The 21,980-nt window shown below is 39.8% G+C and overlaps 1 protein-coding gene across 5 annotated transcripts in view; it reads right to left on the reverse strand.

The window, feature by feature from the left end:
* WT1 (WT1 transcription factor) overlaps positions 1-21,980 on the reverse strand; it is a 212,430-nt gene that overhangs the window by 77,880 nt on the left and 112,570 nt on the right. For 4 of the 5 annotated variants that reach the window (XM_069223509.1, XM_069223506.1, XM_069223507.1 and 1 more), the window contains exon 4: positions 13,643-13,720. The exons of the other annotated variant lie outside the window; for it this stretch is intronic. In XM_069223509.1, the coding sequence (XP_069079610.1) occupies positions 13,643-13,720 (78 nt within the window). The remainder of the gene's footprint in view (positions 1-13,642; positions 13,721-21,980) is intronic. 5 annotated transcript variants of the gene reach the window in all.

Here is a 21,980-nt window from a genome sequence, read left to right on the forward strand (position 1 = left end):
TTACACGGAGTGTTTTAAGCATCACTAAATATCCGGAGCACCAACTAAGAGTGAGGGGGAGATGATTCTCTTGCATATTAGTCAACGTTACTGCACGTGTGCAGCCACCTTAACGATTCACGTGCCAGAGGTACTCATCGCCCACATTAACGCGAGAAGAAGGCTCACATGAAAATTACCTCCGCATGACGGGGCTGGTGTTTTTAATCAAACGTTCACTTTTCACTATTAATCAACAGTTCTCGGCAGAAATTGAAAACTTGCCAGTTTTAATCAAAGTAACTCTCTGCCTATTGTGCCCACCCTTGGACATCCATTCCATCTCCCTGGTAACAATGTTTGCAACCTAATACTCCTAAATCTAATAGAGAGGTTCTGGAAAATACTACACATAATAAACAAAATTGCTACAAGCATGCAATGGATTCTGCAGGGTATATGATGTTTACTTTATTAGTATATTATTTTTAGCCTTTGTGACAGCACCAGTGTGGGGATGAAAACGGTCCTGTGTATGGTTCTGAGTCACCTGTGACCCAGCACCTGTGACCCGAGCTCCCCATAGCCAGTCTCTATTGTTTTTTTTATTTTTGCCTCTGCACGCACTACACTCAGGTGGACAGAGAGAACCCTGTAAAACACAGTGATACCCAGAGCTGGACTCTGTAGTGCGGAAGATCACATCAGGTCACTGCTTCATTTGAGCAGGTGGTTTCCAGTGCTTGTGCCAGACTTTAGAGTGTAGAGTGTAAGAGACAAAGGATCCCTCTGTAATGTAGGGAAACCCATTGGCCTCTTTTTTCTTCATTCTTTTCCAGAGGCATTACCCACACAACAAGTTAAGAGCTGATTAAGAGGAGATACCAGCGCCTGGGTTACGGAGCACGGATAGGCGAATGGCACAGTACGCCTCTTGATGAATGTGTGATTACAGAGGGTACCATCTCCTCCCTGACCATGAAGCTTGGTATCCCCTAAGTTAAGGATACATAACCCAGTGCCAAGGTAGGACTGACTTTGACACAATTTTATTTTCATTATACTCATTGATGTTAAGTGCGTTAGTTTGATAGGGATACCTCGGCCCTGACGAATGCCCATGCGTAGTATTGGATGCAAATAGGGCAGAAACATGTTGGCGTATAACATATGGTGGGACCATTATGCCTACAGTCCGTCTCATTATTGCTTTTAGGTGTACCAGAGGTATTTATTAATAATGGCAACTACCTGGTTTTACTACCAGGTATTTTTTAAGTGACCTGGATCCTTTCTTGTCCAGTAAAGTTGTACCTAAGAACTCCCTCTAACTTGATGTCGAGTCCACCCTGATGGTACCTTCTTACCAGGTGGGGAGAAGTCATAGATGATGAAGCATGTCATAACTAGAAGGTGAGGTCTCTTCTTCCAATAACATTGGTATCCCTTAAGGGAAATCTCCAGGATCCAAGTTGGCAGTAATCCTGGCATTGACCTAGGTATGTCTATCCCGTTTGCTGTTACACTCTGTTGTGATTCTTTGATTAAGAGAGTAAGCTTATTTCTCTTTTGTCTTTGTTTTCAGTCTTCCTTGACAAGATACATACCTATAAGTGAGGAATTGTTTGAAACGGATCCCATAGTTGGTATTGTGGAGTACATAGTCTCTGTCAGCAAACTTGGTATAATTAAGGGCCAGAAACTACCAACCAGTATGCCAAGATTTCTCGGCTGTGCCGATTAATGTGTGATCGAAGTTTAAAAACCGCCACTCCATTTGTGAGTTAATCAGGAGCATGATTTGAATGCTGTATGTCTGACCAAGAGTTTGCTGAGAGGTGACTGCGTTCCCAAATGAAAAGGTTGTTGCCTGAGTATTATACTAGTTTCTTCTTTGACGATTGGAAGCAGCTAAGTGACGGATATACAAATTGGTCAGTTATTAAAGCTAAGCAATAGGAGGCAATAGATATTTTATTCTTCAAAATGAAAGTTTTACAAACCAGTTTGTGGAATGGTCTCTTACTTTATGAAGCACTATCCGGCTCAGTGACAACTTATGATTTATTGGCAGAACAACTCACGGGGTTAATTGTTGAGCACTCTTCTAGTTTGCTACTTTTGCTACTAATTTTATAAAGTCTCAAAACTATGGCTTCATCCTTTCAAGTCATTGTTTGCTTTTTGCTCTAACAGTGCTTAACAAAAATAAATACAAATGCAAATACAAAATACAAGTACCAGAACCTGGTGGTCACACAGCACTGAAGAGGGAGAAACACTTCTGTGTGCCAGGGTTGGGATTCCTGACATTAGCATAGCCAGTGTCAAAGGGCCATAGTGCAAAGAAGGAAATTAGCGTCCTGGCTGCTGTTTGAGTTCTGAAATGCAGCAAAAATCAGGACTCAGGGTGCCCCTCTGGCCTTTGGGCCCTGGTGCTACTGCACCTGCTGCACCAATCGATGCTACACGGCTGGTGTCTGACAACTCCCCTCTGCCAGTTTGGGAAATAGAAACCAAAAAGTTCTGGAATCTGCCAGGAGAAAAGCTGCCTGAGCCCACCTCTGAAGAAAGGAGCAGACTCACTCTGAGGAGGGATGCCGGAGATCTCATAGCATGACAAAAATACTATCTAGAAGAGGGGGACTGTGAGAAGCTGAAGCAGGAAGACCTGGAAGCTGTCTGCTGCAAGCTCCATAAACAAATTTACTGGCAGGCTGTGTGGTAAGAACTTTAGGCCATAGCGCTTCTGTGGCATTCCCAGAAACAGAAGCTCCTGCTACTCTGGACTCTCATGAAAAACTGCAAATGCATCTCACCGGCTTCCTACCAAGAAAAAATGGCACCTGTGACTACATGGCTCTAATAAAATCACAACTGCACTAGGCGGCCTTATCTGAGGAACAAAAGCATCTTCATAGACTCGGTGCGAGGCTGGATCACTCAACCTCAGTCAGTGATGGCTTCAACCTCTGTCGCCTCATCATTGATGTGACCATGTGGACTCTTTACATGTTTGAGTGGTAAGGTTGTGTTTGTTTATGAGTCCACAGAAGATTCACCTAGTGAAGATACACAGGACTGCAGTTAGAGCAGTGGAACAAGCCTTTTCTTCACTGGGCCAGTGCAGTATTTTAATGAATCCATTTGGTGGGCCTTGAAGAGCACACACCACCAAGAGCATTGTGGCCTTCCACCTTCTGCCAGAGTTTGTAGGCTGAAATTGCACGCAAAGACAGAAATATGGTGCTCTTGGGTGAGACACCAGGGGAAAATGATATCTTGGGACAATCCACCCTCTAAACAACCACTATCAGCTGGAGAAGTGTATATAGGGCCCAGATGAACTAGGTATCAAACGAAGGTCAATGTGCTTACTTTCATTGGATAACCATACAGTACCATGTCCTGAGGAGTGGCCTCAGTGTGTGCCATCTCCCTCCTCACAGTACTATCACATAAATGGCTGTGTATTATTTGGTTGCCCTGTGATATTTCTGTACAGTATTGTGTTGTGAGTTAGAAGTAAAGTACTTTTTCTTTTTGAACAAATGTAGTGGCTGGATCATTTTTTTACTGACTGATATTAGATGCTGCATTGAGTTCTGAGTTTCTATCTTATGCCACGTCCCTAAGTAAGCCTGATACTGCTCGACTTTAGTAACGTCAGTAACAAGAGCTAACTAAAGGCGTGTATTTGGTGCTCAGTTTTGGGGATCAATAGTAAGGAAAAGTCCCACGAGCATGTAGTCAAAGGGACCGATTGTTACAATCTGCCTAGTGAATCCAGAAAGTTTCCACAGCCAATACAACTGATAGAAGTAAAGCAACACGACCAAATAAATGTTATTTTATTGTGATATTTTGAAGTTGCCAACATTCTTGAGAATGTGTGGTTTAGTGTACAACATATATAGGATGTGACACAAAGACTGTAATTTTTGTTATGACCGGTATTAAAATATGTTAAACCCATAACTGTAATCTGCGGGAATTGGTTTATTGTGTTCTATAGATGACACTCCGATGGCTAATATGCTTCTCCAGCTGATAAAGTACAAATATTCTACCGGTGAAATAAAAACATGTAAAAAAGTGTAGAGATCCTAATTTCACCAGACTTTACAGGCTTATTGTTTATCTTCACCAAATCTATAAAGGAAAGGGCTAACATGCAAAACCTTTGGAAATTGGAAAAGTAGTTTCTCACCCTCCTAAAAATTGTAAAAATACAATAATATCAAGCAGATGTGTGTTATCAGGGTGGCAAAATGGGGAAACATCACTTATAAATTCAGTGGGGTTGAAGAAGAAGAGAAAGTAGGAGAACAAAAATGAAAAAATGCATTACACATGGATAGTTCCATTTACACTAAGCACAGCGTTTTGTGCTAGGATTGTTTGCTAGAAAACAGTTTGCCAGAGTAGGAAGGAAATCTTGCACCTGTAGAGTTATTGTACGCACATCTGGATAATTATTGCAGAAAGCAAAATGCAGGTTACGTCCTCTTTCACAATGTAGTGAAAAGATGCAATTCACATTGATCATCTTAGACGATCAGTAGACGAATCTTTTTTTCTTTAGTAGTTAACATAACTGTGACCAAATCATGCACTAGTAGTTTCGACCTAGGGAATTTCTCAAGGCCTAAAATTAGATATTATTGAACACAGGTATTCTACCATTACATCAGCAGCTTTACACGTCAGTAGTCATTACGTAGCAGGCCTTGCATCGGAAGTCAGTACATCGCAGTAATTACTAAAATGTTAACCTGTATGTAAGGTGCATATATATATAGGTGTATGAGTATATCTATATTTATGTGTGTGGGGGGGGGGGGGGGGCACCCAAGAAATAATCACAAAAATAATTAAATGAAAAATTAGCAAAAATAATTAATTGGAATTATCCATTTGACCAGGACAATTATCCAGTTTATCCTGAAGCTTCTGCAAACTTTCTCCCGTTCAATCAATTACACTGTATTTGTCACTAAAATTGAAATGATATTAGTCATACTAATAGTAATTTTCATTGTGATCACGGAAAGGCCCCATGCATCAATCAGATACTTTGTACTTGATTTGCAAGGCAATGATGTTATACAGGGGATGTTGAATTATCCCTAATCTATAACTGTTGACTAAAGTGATTCAGTCTGAAGCAATCATCTGACGCCTTATGTGTGCAAGCACTATACCTGCTAGTGTCCTAAACTCATAATCCTTTGAATACTACTTTTGAATTCACAAGCCATCTGAAGCCAATGATTTTGAGATATGTCATATTAAGAGATTAACAAATACAGAGAGTATTACAGATAGTTCCATTCATAATTATTTGATTATCAATCAGCCTAGACGAGCAATTCAATTGGAAACAGTGACGTCTGCAAGAGATCAGGCCCACAAAGAATCACAAAAGAATGTCAAAAGCATTGACCACAAAATTCAGATTCACAATCATATTAATATAATAAAAAAATATATCAGATGCAGAATCTTAGGTATTTAGAAGGATTGTACATTTCGAAGATGAAAGGAGAAATTTTTCTCTTTACTGTAGAAAACATGCCAGTTTTTGAAGCCAATAACTTAAAGCTGCACAAGGCCTCGGGAATACTTCAGATGCTTTCTATATACTTTAAGGAATGTAAATCTTCAAGAAAACTAGCATATGTTCTAGCATATGTTCTTTGCCATTGATTCACGCCACTGAACTCTTTATTGTAACTTTTAGCAGGAAGGTTGCATATTTGGCGCATCACTGAGAAAGGCTGATGAGGCCATGTCTAGGACTAACTTTCCACGGATTCTCTAATCTTGGCGAACCCATGCATTCGGCCTCATAATTCATTTGTTTTGATTTCTCCCCTTTTTCCCTTTCAAGCATCACCGGGTCAAATACTTTGTTCTTGCAACAGACTGAACTTTTGGACTCGCCAAGTCCCGTTTGTTTAGTTCTGCTTCCATTTAATATTTCTATTGTCCCTGATGTTTTTACGTAATCCCCTGAGGATAACTGGCCTCTTCCTCATCTTAATTTGTTGACCTCAGTCAAGGTTGATGTGTTTCTCAGTGTTTCAGGATATTTTCTTCCAATAAGATAAAGCAGTTACACATTTCAAAGGAAAAAAATATGTTGGCTAGTAAAGCCAGGAAAGACAAAAGAGGATATCCGAGATACAGGCTAGAAAAAGCTAACACTTTGGAACAGCTTATCCTAAAGAAAACGCACAAACTAGACAAAATCGTACAGACTTAGGGCCTGATTACACCTTTGGAGGAGGTGTTAATCCGTCCCAAATGTGACGGATATACCACCAGCCGTATTACGAGTTCCATAGGATATAATGGACTCGTAATACGGCTGGTGGTATATCCGTCACATTTGCGACGGATTAACACCTTCCTCCAAAGTTGTAATCAGGCCCTTACTGCCTAATTAGCTCATTTTTGGGAAAACTGCTTCCTGAAGGAATTATAAACAAATATTGTATTTGAATTATTACTATGGAAAACCAATTTGAATCAGATTAATGGGCCATTGACTGCTTTATTACACTGTATTTGGTGCTTTTTACAACTCTTTTGAAGGCTATGAGACCCAACTAATAACTGCATAGGTAACCATAAGATGGAGCGATATTTTCAGCCGTACCAAGGTGCTATAAGTGTTTTAAACTTTAGTGCAACTGACACAGTTTGGCCAAAACAGATGGATAATTTAAGTTGGTGATATATACTTTAAAATGCCATCAAATACTCCACAGGGTAAACTGCAAGAACCATATTAATGTCAACCCCATCCCTATTGTGGATTGAAGTAAATCGGATAGACAATGCAATGAAAGAAACAAGTGGACTGCATTAAAGTAAGGAAAATACTCCTGAAACATCTAATACAAAAAATATTACTTTTAATGATCTCTGCAGAATTCTAAAAACACATTCTTAATTGAATTGCTACTTGGGCAATGAGAAAAATGATGCAAATCTCATTGTAGTCAATGAGATAGATCCGCCATCATAAAAAAATGTAAAAACAACATCAAAAGAAACACTAGCATGCTGATCAGCTTACATACAAGAGGAGGCATCTCACGAAAATGGACAGATTGCGGAAACCACATGTAGCAGCATATGCCCATATAAAAGCGTTGATCATACAGTAGCAAAAGATTTATAAAATCATATTGTCAATGGAAATTATATCACAGATTTTGACTTCATCATGGTTAAAAAAAAGTCCCGTACTCTGACAACAGAAAAACAAATGAGCGTAACTATTCGACTATCAACATCAACTTTGTCAGGGCAATCCTCCAACTCCTTCATCAACCAGTTTCAGTTCTTTGGCCACTTAAATTCACAATGCATTGTCAGGGGACTATGCACTGAAAGATGACCACATTACTATAACTGTGGAGCACTCAGCAACATTTGCCCCATCGCTAAACTGTCCAGGTCATTGATTAATGTATGTGTGCTACTTACTAAACATATGAGAGATAAACTGGTCTCACATCAGACCGTTTTGTAACCCTGATAGAGCATATAGAATCCATCTAAAAATTCTCTCTCCACACATATTGGACAAGGGAAACGTGTCACTTCTTGTCCTTCTAAGCTTCCAGTTGCATTCAGTACAATATATATGTCATGGGAGAGGATTTCATTTCTTCGAGCAACACTGCACGAACTACTAAGGCAAGATCCTTAGGGGAATTGCCTCATACATAAAGATAAGAGCAACAGTCTTTGAGCGTGTCTAGATGACAAGTGGGTCCTCACCTCTGCTCTCCACCATTAGCAGTTAAACATCTAATTCTATCCCATTTCAAATGTACTTTAAATCGCTCAGATTCCAGATTAACTAGGTAGCTCATCTCTGTAGTAAGTAGGCCTGTCTATTAAGAACTTCTTCCATCTGCACATAGAAAAACAAAATTACTCTCTTCCTCCACTTTCCTATATCCTTACCCAAATTCTTCTTCTTTTCCTCTACATAAGAATCATCTCTGATTTTATGACTTGGCAGAGAATTTATTAAAATGAAATCTACAAGGAAGGGAAATGCTACTTACTCGAAGTTATCATTGTGAAGCTTAGTTATAGGTTCACCTTCTGTGCATATTCTACCAAATAGCATTGGATAGGAAATGTGCAACTATTTTCCAAACGTTTCTTTGAGCATTAACTGTAGTTATGCCTGGAATGACCTCTTTGATATCACCAAAAACCGAAAAAAAATAAAGCTTGAAAAAATGAAAGTAGTAATCCTACCTTACGTAGCACTGAAGTTCATTGCCGCAAATAGGTCCATTAATATCGGGACTTCTCAGGCCAAGTGGTTTTAAATAATAAAATACTTCCAACTAAAGTTCGCCATTATGTAAACTAATTTGTAAATCATCCAACTTCTTGTTGATCATGACATGAATTATGGACATCAATCCTAAAGCTAAACTCAAAACGACGACCTATGTTTTGATCCATTCATATTGTAACATGAAAACAGCCTGATCGGCATCCGTGTTAGCCCTTCTACAATAAATGCCTCACCTGAAGTTAACCTGTTTGCAATATCAGACTGACCTCAGGCGCCAAAATGTAGTACAACATCACCTCTACCCTCAAAACATTATTAAATGGAATTAAAATAAAGCAATTTAGAACTCTGGCCCTCAACTAGTGGAAAGCTGAAATTCTTCTGGGTGAATAAAACTATAGTTTTATGAGTAGTTTTGTACTAAGATTGGAGGCTGCTAAACTCTTTCAAAAATAGGCGTAATCCTAATCCTTCCCTTGATCGTTCTTGGCTGTCTGAAACTCGTTGCCTCCTGGCTTATGAACGCTACAATCTTTTATATACTTTTGGAAAACAACTATTGCACTTCCATCACTATTTTGAGTGAACAAACATTGCCTCATTTCCTTCCTTCTTAACATGCTCCCATGTCTCATCCTCTACTGTTATCTGTACAGCTACTGTCCTCAATGGTTCAACCATAAGAGTATATAGATAGACTACCATGCAAACATAGCCTTCCCCATCGTGTCTGCAACAGTACTATAACCACTTTGATTAACTGCAAAATATTTGGCTTCATGTTATGCACTGCACCTGTTTTAGCTCAAACATAAACATTATGTTTAAAAACGATGACTAGCCAAACATCTTGGCACTCCGTGATGAAAGAGTATAGAGTTGTGTACAATTTTATTTCCTATTTCTTTTTCTATTCAATCAAGTCGTTAGGGCCAACAAGGCGATAGAGCTCCTTACTTTCCGTGCAAAGCGCACCAATGCATGACTCAAGGAATAACTTGAATTAACTTGCATAAAGTGTTGTAAAACAACACATTAGTGGAAAAGATGTAATCTGCTTTGGGTTTATCAGCCTGAAGAGGTTAGTGGTATTATGGTGCAGAGAAGGAGAGAGTAGGAGATAGTAAGAGAAAGAGATTAGAGGGATATCATGCATAGAAGAGAAAAGAGGTAGAAAGAGCACATGTTTTTTTTTTCTAGCACAGACATGGATAGGTTTCCATTCCAGGTAAGAGAAATGATGAAGGTTGTGGGAGAGAAAATGGAAAGGAAGTACGATTTAAACTGGGTCGGAAGAAGATAAAGCACAGGATTCAGACTCAATATAGGCCTAATTCAAGTGCTTCTAAATAGGTAAGCTTTTACTTTCTTGCTGAAATAAATGAAATCGTCTTGGTAAGAAGAAAGAGGCTGCTCCAGAGAAGGGCTTGGAGATGGCTGAATTCCTTGTTATTCACATTTTGTAGATTTTCAGGTATCTCAATATTGAGTTTAAATATTTGGATAGTGAAAGAAATTGCAGACCAGCATGTATGCTGTGTGTTGGCTCACCATGGGAGGTGTCAGCATGGGTGTTCAAAACTGAGAAAGAAATATGAGAAATTATGTGAAATTGCATGAAGGTTACTTGCTGGTTTCTCACATGAAAATGAACTCGAGGATATACCGCAAGAAAAAATATCATCATATGCATGAAGTAGGCTCCCATGTGCAGAAATTATGTGAAATTTCATATCTGCAAAATATGCAACATTTCACAAATTGTGTGACTTTCACAGGCAAAATGTTGCCTAAGCCTCAGTGACATCACTGATAGCTTTCACTGTGTGGTCGATCTGCAGTGTCATCGGGAATGATGCAAATTCAGAATTCTGATGACTACAAGGGAGGGTTAATTAGATTTTTCTTGGATTTGATCTGGATTTGGTCTAAGAAACTGAGATGGAGTCCATTTTTGCATCTTTAGGAGGTATAACTCCGGAGACTAGATAACTTGGAAGGAGTATATCTCCAGTGATTGAGATCTGAGAATGGTGTACTCAGATACCAAGGGCCATATGTACAAACACTTTTTCCCATAGACACAGAATGGGTAAAAACCTTTACTACATCTGGCCCCAAGTTCCTTCCTCCGAATACACAGCTGTGCCGTTCCACATAAGAGATAAATACATGGTAGCAATAGTAGATTCACTTGAAACTCAGCAAGTGATCTGGATTGGGTTGGAGGAGGACTGACTAATAGATATTTTGAGGAAGAAAGCAAACCAAACAACTGAAGGCCTTTCCTTTGAAATGCATGCAGGATTGAAATATTTGGATGAGCCTGTGATGAACAAGGGTATTTAAAGCCACTGATAAAATTAGAAGGACAAGGAGGCAGGTACTGCTTTTGCCCAAGATACAGTTAACGTTATCTAGGTCTTTAATTCTCGCTGAGTATGTGATGCAACCTTTAAGAAACCAAGGCTGGCTGGGGCGAGCTATCAGATATATTTTCTGGAATATTTTCCAGCCGTGGGGAGTTGTGACTGGTCTGTAGTTGAAAAGACCATCGAGGCCTGCCTTTGGGATTTTATTTCTTAAACAAGGAGGCATTATTCGTCCAATGTATAAGTCTCGTAAAATGCTTTCCATTAGCAATGAATTTTTAAGATGACACCAAGTTGTTTTGCTAAAGATAACTTTTTTTAGTACTTTGGATGGAGTGGTGTCATCAAGATAGAAAGTTGTTAGTGGGTAGTGGGGGCAGATTTATTTCTGGCTCAGAGGTAATTGTGTTATGAATGCAGTTTCTTAGCAATAGTATTTTATTTACACAAACATCTTCGATGTCAGAACATTTAATGTAGACTGATATGGATCAGACACAGATCATGGTTTGGAATTGCTTCATGGTTTGTTACGCTTTGATCTTTATAACATTCCATCAGTGGTTTTCCACTGAGACTTTGAGATGTGGCAGAAATTCAGTAGTTTTGCCAGATCTCTGCTGTCTTTCTGATCTTCATAGTTATTTCTATTTAGTAGGAGATTATCTGAAAAGCATGGGTTGTGTGCTTTGAATGCTGTTTTCTTTATATTGTCTACACATTGTAGAATAGACGTGCCATCAATTAGGATAGAGGGATTTGCTTCACTAACTATACAACTATACGTGTTCTTGCAGGGGCTGTATTTATTGCCAATGTCTCTTATGAGGCATGATAAAAAGAGTAATGTCAAGAGTGGCATCGCCTGCTTAAAGTGATTGGGTTTGTGGTGTAAGGGTTTGTTAATGCGCATTAGAAAAATGTGAAGTTCAGACCAATTTCACATTATCTGTGATGATAAGGTCTAGCATTTTGCACTTCCGGGATGTCGACAGCTCGAATAGTAGATTTATTCCATGCACTTCTTAAAGAATTTTGAAGGAGAAAGTTGTGATGATTTAAATACGTTTTTGGAAACTGGAAAAAATGTATGCCACATCTAAATAGGTGTTGTTAATTGGGTAAATTTCAAATATTACTTATAGCAAAATTTGCCCCATTTTCACAAACTCCACATTTATAGAAGAGATTATGTGCATCCCCAGACCTGTTAGTGTTTCAGAAGCACGGGCCAGTTACGATATATACTAGTTTCAGATACTGATACAGCCGAGGCAGTGTTATTCGCAAGTCATATACATGTAGGAAAAACACTAGGCCTTCCAGGGGAAGGGGCCTGTGGGAAATAAACCATAGTGGCTCACTACCCAGTGAATAGATGTCTAGTTTGCAATGACAGGATTCTTTCTCCTTGAAATAGTACAATTGTTTAAGACAGAGCGGCAAAGTAAATCTGTCACTTCTAAAAGGTGTGGCTATAGTTTTAATAAGACAATACCTCCACTTATCAGCACTGCTCCTCTACTTTCACTGGGGCAGTAGCAGCACGTGCCAGTAGAACTGCTGAGTTTTTATGAGTACGTAATGTGAAATCATTGTTATATAGGCTGCACACTGCTGGCTACATAAAGGTATCTTCAGATCATGAAGACAGTAACAACACTTCTCAGGAAAACACTACACACCTATTTGGACAGTGGCGGTATTTCTAAGCAGGACTGCTTTAGTTTCAATTGGACAGTAAAACGCATTTTATATTTAATACTGCTATAATGCCAATCTCAGTGGAAAGGCTGGGAATTGATTGGCTTGCATATGAACTTTTACCAATTTGAGCAGGTAAAATATATTCTGGGACGGTACATTCATGACACTTTTCGTGCCCTCTCGCTCTTACATACCTCTAATGTGAACAACAATGTCAAATCCCTACCAGCCTTTCACAAATATTTTGGCAAAGCTGTTTTGAGTGGATCATATGGCAGAATATGGCATACAGAAATATCCTCTGACATGATTAAAGTATGGTCACCATAAATTGTGGCCCAATCGCACAATATTGTCTGTCATAAATACTGTGTTCTAAATATTATTTACAAACATATCAGCTTCCTCGGTGTAGATCTTGTATTATTTACTCCAATTCAGCAAATATGTGTGTAGGATGATATTCTGTCAAAGGTATTCTGCTACCACACATGTATGGCGGCTATATTCAGGGCAAAATCTAAGAAGCTGGATAAACATTGAAGGTATGTTTTCGGGTGTATCAGTTTTAAACTCTTAAAACACACAACAACAAATTTGTTCCTATCTATCAGCCCACTTCTCTAAAAGATTTACATTTTTTGAAGGGGTCATCTAGTATGGAGAAAAAAACAGTTCCATTTTACCCAGTTCAGCATATTTTACAATCAATAACAATAGGGATTCCAGAATACCTTTCATTTGATGATGTTTGCTTGGTTTTGGAGGCCCTTTGAGGCAACATTCATTCAATGGCCTATTTAACACGCACAATAATTACTGGCCAGCGCTATCAGACATTAGAGTTGGAAACAGTTTCAATGCTAATGAAATTTGTGCAAACATATGTTGGTCCAACATAGGTAACAACATGATGTATCACCAAGTTCAAACTCTGATTTGTAGTATTAATGCTAGAGTGCAAGAGCTGCAGCTGTCGTCAATCAAATATGCAATGGAGCCACATGTGAGCAATCAGCAACACTAAAGGAATCTAAATGCTAATTTGCAAAATATGCAGCCGCAGAATTTTTAAAGGACATTAAGAAAACAGTCTTTTTGAAGAATGTGAACCAAATGCTGAAAGAGATATCTTTAACTATGGACAAATTATTCACTTTTGTGAAGACAGTCGCCGAAAAATCTAAAATTGCTGAAAATACACATGCTTCCTTATTAAAACATATTTCAAAATAATAAACAACCTTACCCCTTAAATGACGATCCCAAGTTCATTTGATTCCATGTCATGCATTCAAACTGTGAGGTCATTTGGCATAAACTGTCACTGTCACAAAAATATCTAGAATTAGAACTTAGGTTAATTGATAAATGTCAATAGTAATTTGATTTAAATATAAACAATTCTCTTAGCTGGTCAGGAAACAGAGAGCTTCAAGTTGTGATGTCATGTGACCAAATGTATCAAACATACTTAACCTCGGAAATAAATGTCACGGACATTTTCTGAGAGGCCTTGTCCGATCAAATAATACCTGTTCCAAATAGGAAGCATGCTGGTTTTTTTTAAAAAAAATATGTGCAATATCACTAGAATATGAAGTTGTAAGAAAGACCACCCTATGCTGACTTATAGACTCTGAGTGGGTTATGCGAGTACCACAGTCTGTATTTTTATACGAAGCAAGAAAAGTTTGGAAATAAAATTCATAAAATATATAACTGGGAAATCTCAAGGTGAAAAAACGCACTACTCATAAGGAATTTCAAAACACAAAACAATTGTTGAGAGAAATATGAAAATTAGTATTCTGTAGAGTGTTGGGAGTACAAATAACAGTACAAATGATAGAAAAATCACTGAGGCCCTCATTATGAGTAGTCTATTAACAGTAGTTACCAACCCAATCAGAATGATAAATTCTTTACTTAAAGTGGGCAAAATCTTCCATGGGATAGTCCGGGAGAAAGTTAGAAATTACCAGGAGAACCAGACCCGGAATGCCCAATCGCCCTGATAATTCTTTATTTTTTATGGAATCCTTACTCAATTATAAAGGAAAGCAGCTTACTTCTAGAGCAGTAGTTTGTCTGCTTCAACTCCTGGTGCCTTGGTGGAAATAGCACAAGCTCAACTTCCACAGAACAGGTGGAAAAACAGAGACCATGGTGTGTTTTTTTTTCCTCCTCTATTGTGGAAGTTGGGCCTGTATTACTCATTGAAGCAAGAGATGTTGCCAGAACTCAACAACTCTGAAGATTGAGTGGGTTTTCCTTTCATTGCAGCTCCAAGAGTTACAGCAGGAGCTGCTTTGCATAACAGTGAAGCCACTTTCAATTACCACTGTTTATCAAATCTACCTACTAAGGTTGCACCACAGTTCTATTTGCGTGTTTGTTTGTGTAGTGCCATGGATGCTACCAGCATTATTGCCCTTATCTGCAGGACAGTAATGACCCTTTCATTAGAAACTTCCTGTGCGGTGCCTCAGAACGCACTGGCATTTGCAGTCTCCATATACCTTGTCATAGTCATGTCACCTTACAAACTTAGTATGTTTCTGTTCTGCTGGATCACGTTTAAATTAAATTGCATCACATTCATGAGCTAATTGCACTCATATTATAAAACTGCAAAAGAAAGCATGTAAGCTTTGTACTTGAAATAATTATTACAAATTTCACCGCTAATAAAATACATGGATTATTATTGATATGGTTTGTATTTGACTAAATTGATTGAGTGGAGCAGTCTGAATGTGTCCAAGTATGTGATCAATTCATAACCATAAATGCATGATGAAATTATTTGCTATCATCTCATAATTAACCTTACTGAAACATTTTTACAAGATTTACAACCGTCCACCAGGTAGTGCTACAGAATCAGTCTCAGACAGTCTTGGAGGTCGTAGTACAAGGTCACTTAAGTCCCCAAGACATGTTCTGTGACATTTTAGACTGCAGTGTGGAGAAGATAAATCATTCTTTAACATAAGCCACCTCAGTTTATTCTAAGTTAGCAGAGGAGCCATTCAACTTCAATTTCCTAACTAAGAAATTATTTCTAACACTCCTGCTCCGGCCAAGATAGGTGCATTAAAGCAGTCTGCAAACCAGTCAGTATTTTAGCAGTCCGACTGGTTGTGTACTACCCTGCACTTTGCAAAGTAACTCATGTACTAATCAGTTGCATCGCAAAATGTATATTCGCAGGTCACAAAACGTCCTGCATTATTATTATTATTGATGTGAGAGACGTTTTGTGACCCCTGCAAATGGTTCAGAACACAGTGAACGAGTCTGTGAGTGACTTCTATCCCCATGTTCACGTTTTATGTATGTCAAGGCACAGGTGCATTGAAAAAATATTATCTAGGGATTACACCGCTGGGAGAGGGGACTGCATTAGTTCCCTGGACCACTGCCACAATTCCCGAAGGGAAAGCTGTCCCACAGGCATACCTTTCCCTGTGCTAATAACTTATCATCTCAAGTCAGGTGTTGGTAACTGGTCCATTATTTACAGCTGCAGTGGTAAAACATTTATACATATCATTATGACCCCTAAATAGAATGAAAAGCCTCTATCATGCCCTCTCCTAATTGCGATTAGAATGTCACAAAAGTTGTTCCGCAAGTTGGAAATACCATTTAAACTAGTAAAATAACTTTGATGCACTGCAGCATAGCATTTCTTGGTTGCAAAGCCTGTGATTTTGTGAAGCAAAGTCTTCACAACTAGAATAAAAAAAAATCTTTTGTAAATCAGGTCCGGGATATTTAGACCTCAAGTAGAAAATCCAGATCTTTAAACCTTAGGTAGAAGCACAAGGTATATCGACCTCGTGCTGATATGTTGTTTACCTTTCTGTGTAAAATTGGCCAACAGTTTTTCCTTAAAAAACACCTATTGTGTTTCTTATAGGCTGCCCTTGTGCATGTCTGCCTAACACGGAACACACGTGGAACAGACAGAAGCACCCCTTATGTTTACCCTACAAAGCACCCCCTATGTTTACCCTACAAAAAGTGCTGCTAACAAGATATGACACAAGAAAACAAAATTAGCCACACTTTTATTAGTATACCTTTGAAACAATGAACTGCCATTTAACCTAGTCCATTATACACACCTGCCATATTCTGCCTACGGGTTCTTACTTTTTCTGGAAATGCAGACTTCCCATTCAAGAAGCCATTTCCGTCAGGTATCCTTATATTTGAGAACTGTCAATTTTGTCTAAGTCTGAAAGCTTTGTTTTTTAAATGTATTCCCCTCATACATTTAAGCAGCGAGGTGGAACCTGTAACGCCCTACCAACCAAAATCTCCCCTCTTCTTTCATTTATTTATGCAAATGCAGTTTCTATGTTTTTTAGTACCAAAACAAAATCAAACTCTGCTTTTTAATAAGCAGTACCTCTTTCAATAAACTATTTTTAAGGAAATGTATATGTTATAAAATCATATTATCAATCCTAAAAATCCTATTAGAGTTGTGACACCTAAGTTACCTCAACCAGAAAATATGGACATCCTCATTTGTCAACGAGGCTAGACAGCCTCGTCTATTAAAATGTCTCTATTTGTATTATGCGTTTACAATATCCTGCAAACCAACTGAGAAACGAGCAGCCTCTCCCGCCGTTTTCACGGTTTGCAAAGAGCAGCTCGTGCTGGCCTGTGCCACTGCGTTCAGCAATTCCACAAATTCTTGCTGTAATGCTGATGTAATTAATTCCTTCAGGGGTCTTGATTTTTATTAGAAGTGCCAGCCCGATGCCTTTACAGCAGGAGATTTTCTTTAACTTTCTCCCGGCTGACAGTTCATTTGTTAGGGTCCTCCCCCGCAATCCCCACTGTAGTTGTTCCCCTCCGCTTTTTCATCGAGCAATCCATTTTTCCCGCGTGTCGTTAATCTCGCCACCCTGCGCACATTCTACTCGCTGGTGACTGATGGGCGTCGCCAGCGAAACAGTGCAAACAGTTGCGCAGTATTTATACCAGGAGCCTGGCAGCTTCGTAAACATATAAAAATTGTATCTTCTGGTGCTCCTGAGTCTGCCCGTTAGAATGCACGGCGCGACGTTGAATAATGGTAATGGTGCTGTGGAATTTTCGGCATGACTCACAGTGTGGAATCCGTGACCAGTTCAACGTGAAAAACTCCAGATTCATAAAACTATACCACTGGCTTGCTGACGGATTTATATGATTATATATTAGAATATTTAAACTACAAAAAAGAGTTCAGCCTTAGAAAGTGTTCTTTGAACAGATGAGGTTTTCGGCTGGAGTTCAGAGAGTGTGACACATAGAATAAGGGGCAGGAAAGGAAATCCCATAGGGCCCAAATCATTTCAGCATTTTTTCACACTTAAATTCAATTTACCTATCACACAAAAAAAGCCAATTGCATGGATATATTTCCAATGGTTATTCACTAAAACAGGGTTAGTGCAAATTTGCCTTCCCAGACTATGGGCCTAATTATGACCCTGACAGTCCATTGACCGCCAGGGTCGTGGTGGCGGTTGGACCGTTGCCAATGCAGTGGTCCGACCACCACATTAGGACCACGGCGGTAGAGCCTCGGTTGGACCGTGAGCACCGCCACGTTTCATCGACACAACGGTGTGGCATTACTGGCTGTCCTAATCAACCAGGGCAACGCTGCAAGCAGCGCAGCCCTGGGGATTACGACATCCTTCTCCACTAGCAGTTGGCAGTAACTTTTCCATGAAAAGGCTGGCAGAGACAGGGTACAGGGTGCCCCGGGGGGGCCCAGCACTGCCCATACATTTGGCATTGAAAGTGCTGGGACACCCCTGGCCAGCCCTGTGGCAATGTTCACTGTCTGCTTTGCAGACAGTGAACATTGCGATGGGTGCTGCTACACCCTACGCGCTACAGCATTGCTGCCGGCTCTATTATGAGCCGGAGACAATGCTGTAGGCCGTCTCCCACTGGGCCAGCAGGTGGAAACACAGTCTCCACCCTCTGACCCAGCGGGAAACTTGAAATGGGCCTGGCATGAAAGCTGCCACATTGGTGGTAACCGCGGGAGTTTGAGGGACGGGCTTTTCCATCCGCCCACAACTACAAACATATGGCTAACAATGGGTTTGTTGTCGAAACTGCAAAAGAAGGTAAACACCTACAGACACGCGGATTTGTGAGTAATCAAATACCTCTTGCGGGTAGTTTGCCATGCTGGTAAAGCATGCTGACTTACTGTTGTCAGGGCAGAGTATCTCCAGATCGGGAACGCACATATGCATAGGAGTGGGAGGGAAAGCACCCACGTATTTTATGGGTGTGTAGGGAAAGGGTTTATTCATGTGGAATGTATTTTCTCACTTGAGAAACAGCACAAATAACAAGCAAAATGTGAACATACATATTTGTGTCTTGTTTATACATGCACAAATGTTCACCTCCTAGGTATTATGTATATGCCATTTTAAACGTTTGAATACTCGTGCAAATACACGTCTAAGGTAAATGTGCACATGACCTCCTAGGTTTCTTTGTGAATCACAAGAAAGTTTAACATTTGCTTCAAACGTAGGAGCAATCCTGCAGATGCAGAATCCTGACTTTGATATTAGGGGATTTTTTAATTGGTAGCACAGACAAGAGGGAAAATTACAGTGTAGACTAAAGTAAGCATGTTGATCGTTTGTAATTCATCTTTCTTGCAGTACTACAAGAATGTATGTTCTGAAACAGTCATTACTAATTTGAGGAGAGGAGAGCGAATCTTAAAACAAGGTGTTAAATGTAGGGGTATGTGAAAAGTTCAACCTAGAGGGAACTCTGCTGCTCCTTCAATGATGCAAAATGAGTGTGCAACATTTCAGTGAACTTGACTGGTTGAAATGTCGGTCTCTAATCCAACTGTAATTAGTTTCAGATATTCAGGTAGGCTGAAATGAAACAAACAGCCGGAGCCTATTTGAAAGATTTATGTGTTGAATGGCAGTGAGATTTCAATGAAGGACTACACCAAAGTAGCAGAGCAGCCCAAAATCCTACCACTCTAATGCAGAGAATAAAATGAGCTCTGTCTGCCACTTTAAGTTGAATACTGGGATAGTTAATCCAAATCCTTCTGTTCAGTACAGTGATTTTTGGGGAATCTAGTGATTTGCTCCATTCTTTGACCACACTTCTATTTTACTTTTGCCTGTTTAATCCCCTTGACCTCTGATTTTGTAGAACTTTTTAAGTAATGGACTGTTCCTCTTTAGGCACCTCCTTTTACTGTAGCCTTTGATAGTTGCCACCCTTACTTGAGGGCAAATCATGTTTTTCTGTGAACCTTTCACACGGGTATGGTAAACATATCAGATAGTTTAGGACTTGCGAAAGCTATAGAGAGCAGTTTATAAGTAATAACACAATGCAATATATGCAAGAGTGGGTACATCTGTGGGTGAATTGCTTTAGAATAGTGTTTCCTTTCTCTAACAACTTCTTTCTATTGTTCTCTGTGCTCCAGGGTTTGTCTGACAGAATTGGCACACCCATCCTGAATATTTTTGCTCGGAGAGAGCAGAGATGTCCCTGCATCTCCTGGTTTAAGAATCCTTCAGCGTGGGGGATGGATGTCCTTCTGATTCCTTGCCCGAGGGTTCTGCTGTGTCCTTTTACTTGTCTGCCCATCACTCCCGGGGTTATGGCGAAGATTCAGTGGTAGGGGAGTGGAGGCTCCTTATGGCTCCTTGATGGGCTCAGAGGGTCTGTCTTTACTCACAGCTGCAAAACATGTGTATTGAGTTCTCCGTGGGCTGTTAGATTCACTGTCTCCCTTTGGGTTGCTTTGTTGTTCTTTCCTCAGATCTGTCATCTGTGTCTCAGGCTTGGAATTTGAGAGGGTAGGCCTTCAGCAGCAGAGACTTTCAGGTGTTGCTACTGTAGCTGTACAGAAGCCTAGACAGATGTCTACATGCACCTTTGGGTGTGTTTTAAAGCTGATGTCTGTCCTCTGTTCCAGGGGTTTCAGTCCTTGACATCCCCAAGTGCTGGACTTTCTCCAGTAAAGTCATCCCAGAGCTTTCCTGGGGTTACTTTAAAAGTGCAGTTGGCAGCTATTCAAGCTTCTTGGGAACTGTGAGGTGGCCTGTCTATGACTGAACACCTACGCCCATATTTATAAATTTTTGCACCGCATTTGCGTCATTTTTTGACGCAAAAGTGCCGCAAACATACAAAATCTAATTGTATTTTGTAAGTTTGCGCTGGTTTCACGTCAAAAAGTGGCGCAAATGCGGTGGAGAAAAAGTATAAATATGGGCCCTAGTTTCCAAGTTGCATAAGGAATTTTTGAATCTGGATTGTCCTCACAAGATTTGATTTTCCTATTGGGTCTCCCTTTCAAGCCACTTGATGATCTGCCTTTGGATCTCTTGATGCTCAAGATGATTCTCTGACATCTAATTCCAGTTGTCTGTTGTTGATAGGGGTGTATGTAGCTTTAGGTTGTTTGGTTTACACCCCCAATAAGTGTATTTTGTGATAAATCGTTGGGTGCAGGTACTTTCAATCGGGTATGGTGAGGTGTCTGTCGGATTTCACCAGGAGTTTTACACACACAAAGACAAGAACGCACACACACTCATTTCCTTTCTCTGTTTGGAAAGACTTAAAAAATGTTGGTTATTTCACTAAATAATGTGCTTTCTCTCACTTAGTCCACCTACCAATACACATTCCTCTCCCTTTCCACTGAAGCACCTCTCCTGCACCCTGCTTGTTGTATAATGTATTTTAACATCATGTGTGAGCATGATTGTCGGGAGATCTATTGCAAACACCCCCCCCCCCCCACCCCAATCACACTGACCAAGCTACGCCCATTGTTGTTGATGCTTAGATTTACATAATTTAGCCAACTTTGGCATTTCCATTATTATATAGTCTTAACTTATTTTCTTGTTAATCTGTATGGCACATGTAAAGGAAGTCAAAGTTTCAAAGGTGGCAAATAGATCAATGACTCGTGATATTCTCATAAGAACGTGTATTTAAACAATGTTTGGTTTTGCAGATGTGTGTAGATCAACCTGTGGAGGATGAGCAGTTGCAACAGTCCTGCCAGGATGTAAAATATGAGCTGGGAGGCTCACACAGAGTTTAGTCCTTGGCCTCATCTAGACAAAGGTAGCAACATAATCATTTGAAAATCAGTGGCTATGTAATTGCCCCATGAAGTAGGTTCCCGCAGGGGTATTCTCTCGAAGAGAAATTGGCATTGTCAAGGCACTGAAAGTGGGAGCAGAGGAAGTATAAATGAAGGAAAAAACGAAGGCAGCGAGGAAGAGAGGGAAATCACATGGAAGAAAGAAGGAATCTAAGGTAGGCACTAAGAAAGCAAATACTGAGAGGAGAGCTGGATGGTGGGAGGGAGAGAGATCGGAGGAAAGGAGGAAGCTAGGAAAGGAAAGCTTAAGAGAAGGACGAAGAGGGAAAGAAGGAAAGGAAAGGGTGGAGGTGAATAGGAATGAAATACAGAAGATGGATTCGATAAAATGAAAGGAGAATGCTTACAAATACAAACTCTCTTGGGTTAGCGAGAGAAA

The sequence above is a fragment of the Pleurodeles waltl genome, chromosome 3_1 (assembly GCF_031143425.1).
Source record: "Pleurodeles waltl isolate 20211129_DDA chromosome 3_1, aPleWal1.hap1.20221129, whole genome shotgun sequence".
NCBI classification, from domain to species: domain Eukaryota; kingdom Metazoa; phylum Chordata; class Amphibia; order Caudata; family Salamandridae; genus Pleurodeles; species Pleurodeles waltl.